This window comes from Oratosquilla oratoria, chromosome 26 (genome assembly GCF_046742065.1).
Source record: "Oratosquilla oratoria isolate Oo_2021 chromosome 26, ASM4674206v1, whole genome shotgun sequence".
Lineage (NCBI taxonomy): Eukaryota > Metazoa > Arthropoda > Malacostraca > Stomatopoda > Squillidae > Oratosquilla > Oratosquilla oratoria.
This window is the reverse complement of record NC_134802.1, coordinates 22,085,568-22,089,248: the sequence shown is the minus strand read 5'-3', so window position 1 is coordinate 22,089,248 and position 3,681 is coordinate 22,085,568. Positions and strand designations below refer to the sequence as shown.

The window sequence follows — 3,681 nt, the reverse complement described above, 5'->3', positions numbered from 1 at the left end:
AAGAGGAGGAGAGTCCAACATGCCGAGTGGTTGTGCACTTTGATGTTTTTGTTGGCATGTCCCGGTGGTTGTTGACCACTTGCGTGTCGATGCTGTTTTGTTTTGTGTTTTTCTGAACAGTAAAGTAATGCTACCTTTTTTTATTATTATTATTATTATAACTTTCGCTACCGATAGAGTGCCTTGGGTTTGAACAAAATGGCCTGGCGTTAGCCGAAATGATGGAAAAATACGCCACTCGGCACAGAACGGATGAATGATAATCACGAAGGGAAACAAATGGGTGTGGATGGGTTCATGCCTTGGCTGGCAATCTCCCTTATGAATAAAGGGGAACAATCTTTTTTGTATATAGATAGAAAGTACTATAATGAGTGAAAATATTTGTAATAATGATAGTAATGATAATAATGTTATAATTGTAGTTAGAGTAATAATAGTAATAAGAATAATGATGGCATTGGTAATGTCAGATTCAAACATATTAATAACAACAGGAGTGAAAACATTAATGATTATGATTATGATAATAATATCTAATACAAATGTGGGTTCTCCCCCACGTTCTCTCCGTGGCCGCAGATGGCGTGCGCCGTCTGTACCGCGAAGTGGTGCTCCTGACTGACGACCGGAACCTGCGCGTGAAGGCGCACGCGCAGGACGTCCCCGTCCGCGACCTGACCGACTTCACCCAGTGGGCGGGCGTCAGGTGAGGACGCCCACGACCACGCCCGTCCTTGTCGGACTGCAGTGGGTGTGGCGCGGGACTTGGTAGGACTTGGTCAAGCCCGCCCCGCCCCGAGTCCACACGGTGAGTGCTACGGTGCTTTCGTCACACTTGAATTACCTGTAGAGACTGTGTTGTCCTTTACTTTCAGGGGGAAGAACGGTGGTCTTGCAGTGGAGCAGTAGGGCGCACTGGTGTGGGTTTTGATCAATTGATTGGTCTATCATCGTGATACGTGATTTATGACTATAAGCACAGAGAGGTACCTCCCCCCCTTCTGTCCATCTCTCTCTTTCTGGGTCCGTTATAAATCAAAAGGTCGCATGACTCAAGTTCGCTTGTCTAATAACTACAGTTATCTCTTTACTCAGTTCTTACTCATCAGTCCACTCCTTCATTCATTTATACATTCATTCATTTATTCATTTCCTCTCGGCGGAAAGGACGCAGGCCAGAGACAACCTTCCGTTTTCTTTTGCATTCTTAAAGAAAATTGAAAGTAAGTCTGGCGCCGGCGACGGTCAAGCGGCGCCATTGGACCGTTATCTGGCGCCACCTCCCCTCCCTCTCCCTCATTCCTTCCCTTTCCCTCCCTTTCCCTCCCTCTCTGTCTCCCTCTCTCTTCCCCTCTCTCTCCCTCTATCTCTCCCTTCCTCTCTCCCTCCCCCCCTCTATCTCTCTCTCTCCCCTCTCTCTATCTCTCTCCCCCTCCTCTCTCTCTCTCTCTCTCTCTCTCTCTCTCTCTCTCTCTCTCTCTCTCTCTCTCTCTCTCTCTCTCTCTCTCTCTCCTCTCTCCCCCCTCTCTCTCTCTCCTCTCTCTCTCTCTCTCTCTCTCTCTCTCTCTCTCTCTCTCTCTCTCTCTCTCTCTCTCTCTCTCTCTCTCAATCCATCCCTCCCTCCATCCCTCCCTCCCACACTAGAGCAGTGTAGGTTAAATTTTTCACATGTATAACTAATAAGTCGTAACTAATAAGTTTCATATAATTTGTAATGTTTAACCCAACCACTATAGAAGAGATACCAAGCAGTTGATTAAAATCATGTGAAGGTAGCCAGGGAAAACATATATCCATCGGAGAAGTTACGTCTTAGTGGCGTCGAAGGGACACTAGGTCTTCTCTGCCCCCAGTCAGAAATCGTAGAAAAATTAGGGGTCGGGTGTTCTTCAGGGTTCCGTCTAGAAGAAGAACGTCTTGAGAATCAAATAGAAGAAATCTAGAGCAATGTCATCAGCGTAAAAGTGTAGGAAAAGGTGCGAGTTCGTGGGTGATTTATGACTAGGAAGAAGAGAGTAAATGATAGAACAGGTCCCTGTGAGACGCCAAAGTATAGAGACATGTGGGAAGAGCAGTGACCGTCTACAACAGCAGATGTGGAAGAGTCAGGAAGAAAATCTGAAGTGAAGGAGTAGAGAAAGAGAGAGAGGGTTAGATATAGTGTGAGGATTGGCCATTATAGGACACAATGACAGGGACAAAATGCCCTTCAGGGACGAAATGTCCATGAAACACCTAATATCACTGCAGGACCAAATGTCAGTGTAGACAAAGATGTCAATAAAGAACAAAATGACGATGTAAGACACGACTTAGAAAATCATAACGAAGCCAGAAAGAAATAATCACGAATTTCTAAAAACCAAGTACTTTAATGATCACAGTATTAGGAATAAATTCCAAGAAATCCAGGCGTATGTCAAAAGCGAAAATTTCGATATGATAGGAATAACCGAGATATGGTTAAGTGGTAGAGTTCGAAGCTGAATTTAATATTACAGGATTTAAACGCTTTCATCGGGATAGAAACCACAAGAAATGTGATGTTCTGTTGCACGTTAAAAACAATATACTTGCCTGTTGCAGAAAAGGTGGTAGAGAAACGCAGGTTGGAGTAGGAACACTATATTACTGACGTTTCGACTACAAGTCGTATTCAGAGTGACAGACAACGTTTATTAACAGAATATATAATCTCGTTATGGGTCATCCCGCTCGAGTAACATGAGTAACATGTAACTGATGATCTTAAGAACATAAGAATAAGAATTGAGGAGACTGCAAGAGACCATAAGGCCTACACTAGGCAGCTCCGTATCCTGAGTCACCACCTGTCATCCCCATCCATAAAGTTGTCTAATCGTTTCTTAAAACAACTGATAGTTTCAGCGCTTACTACATGGTTACTATGTTTATTTCATTCGTCGACTACCCTATTATAAACCAATTCTTGCTTATTTCCTTTTTAAATCTAAATTTTCCAGTTTATAACCATTACTGCGAGTCCTGTATCGTTTCGTTACCTTTGAAACAAATATCTCGTAGTCTTTTGAACCCCTTGAGTGGTGGTAGAGGTGACGTATTGCATGATACATCACATCCTTGCGCTCCAGAAGATGGCTAGGGTGTTCCCCATGCATACTTGAACCATAGCAGTAAGGTTGGCTGTCCCTGTTTTCCTTGAATCACAAGAATGAGTTGAAATTATGTTTGTGCTAATTTAACCTTCACTCCCTCTCGTTCTCTCTACAGATAGAGCGAATTGGACACAACGGGTCCCAGAGAGGAACCTTAGGGGCGGGGGAGGAGGTGAAAGAAGACGAGGAGGACATGGAAGAGGAGATGGACAACGACGTCATCGTCGGAAAAGAAAAGGACGACAAAGGGGAAGGTACAGTGTCTGTTACCGAGGAACCCCCTGCCCCATCCCCGATCTCGCCCGTCACCTGAAGAAGGTCTTGATGTAGTGCGTCGTTCCCCCCTCCGAAGAAGGCAGAAGAAGAGGAAGGGAGGGAGGAAGAGTTGGAGAACCTGGTGGCGAGGCGAGGGGGACACCTTGTATAGTGCAAAGCCAGGGCAGCGCCCTCGAGGGCCTATCGCTGCCGCCACCGCCGCCCCTCCTGAAGGAGGTGTCCAGGAACACTTGTGGATTGAGTGTTTGTGAAATTATTAAGTTGT

General features: G+C 45.2%; 1 protein-coding gene across 3 annotated transcripts in view; it reads left to right on the top strand.

The window, feature by feature from the left end:
* The window catches only part of LOC143039411 (telomerase-binding protein EST1A-like), a 407,204-nt gene extending 403,786 nt beyond the window's left edge, over positions 1 to 3,418 (top strand). For all 3 annotated transcript variants that reach the window (XM_076209414.1, XM_076209412.1, XM_076209413.1), the window contains 2 exons: positions 583 to 811; positions 3,256 to 3,418. In XM_076209414.1, the coding sequence (XP_076065529.1) occupies positions 583 to 713 (131 nt within the window). In that variant the 3' untranslated portion in view covers positions 714 to 811; positions 3,256 to 3,418. The remainder of the gene's footprint in view (positions 1 to 582; positions 812 to 3,255) is intronic.
* The last annotated feature ends 263 nt before the right edge of the window (positions 3,419 to 3,681 follow it).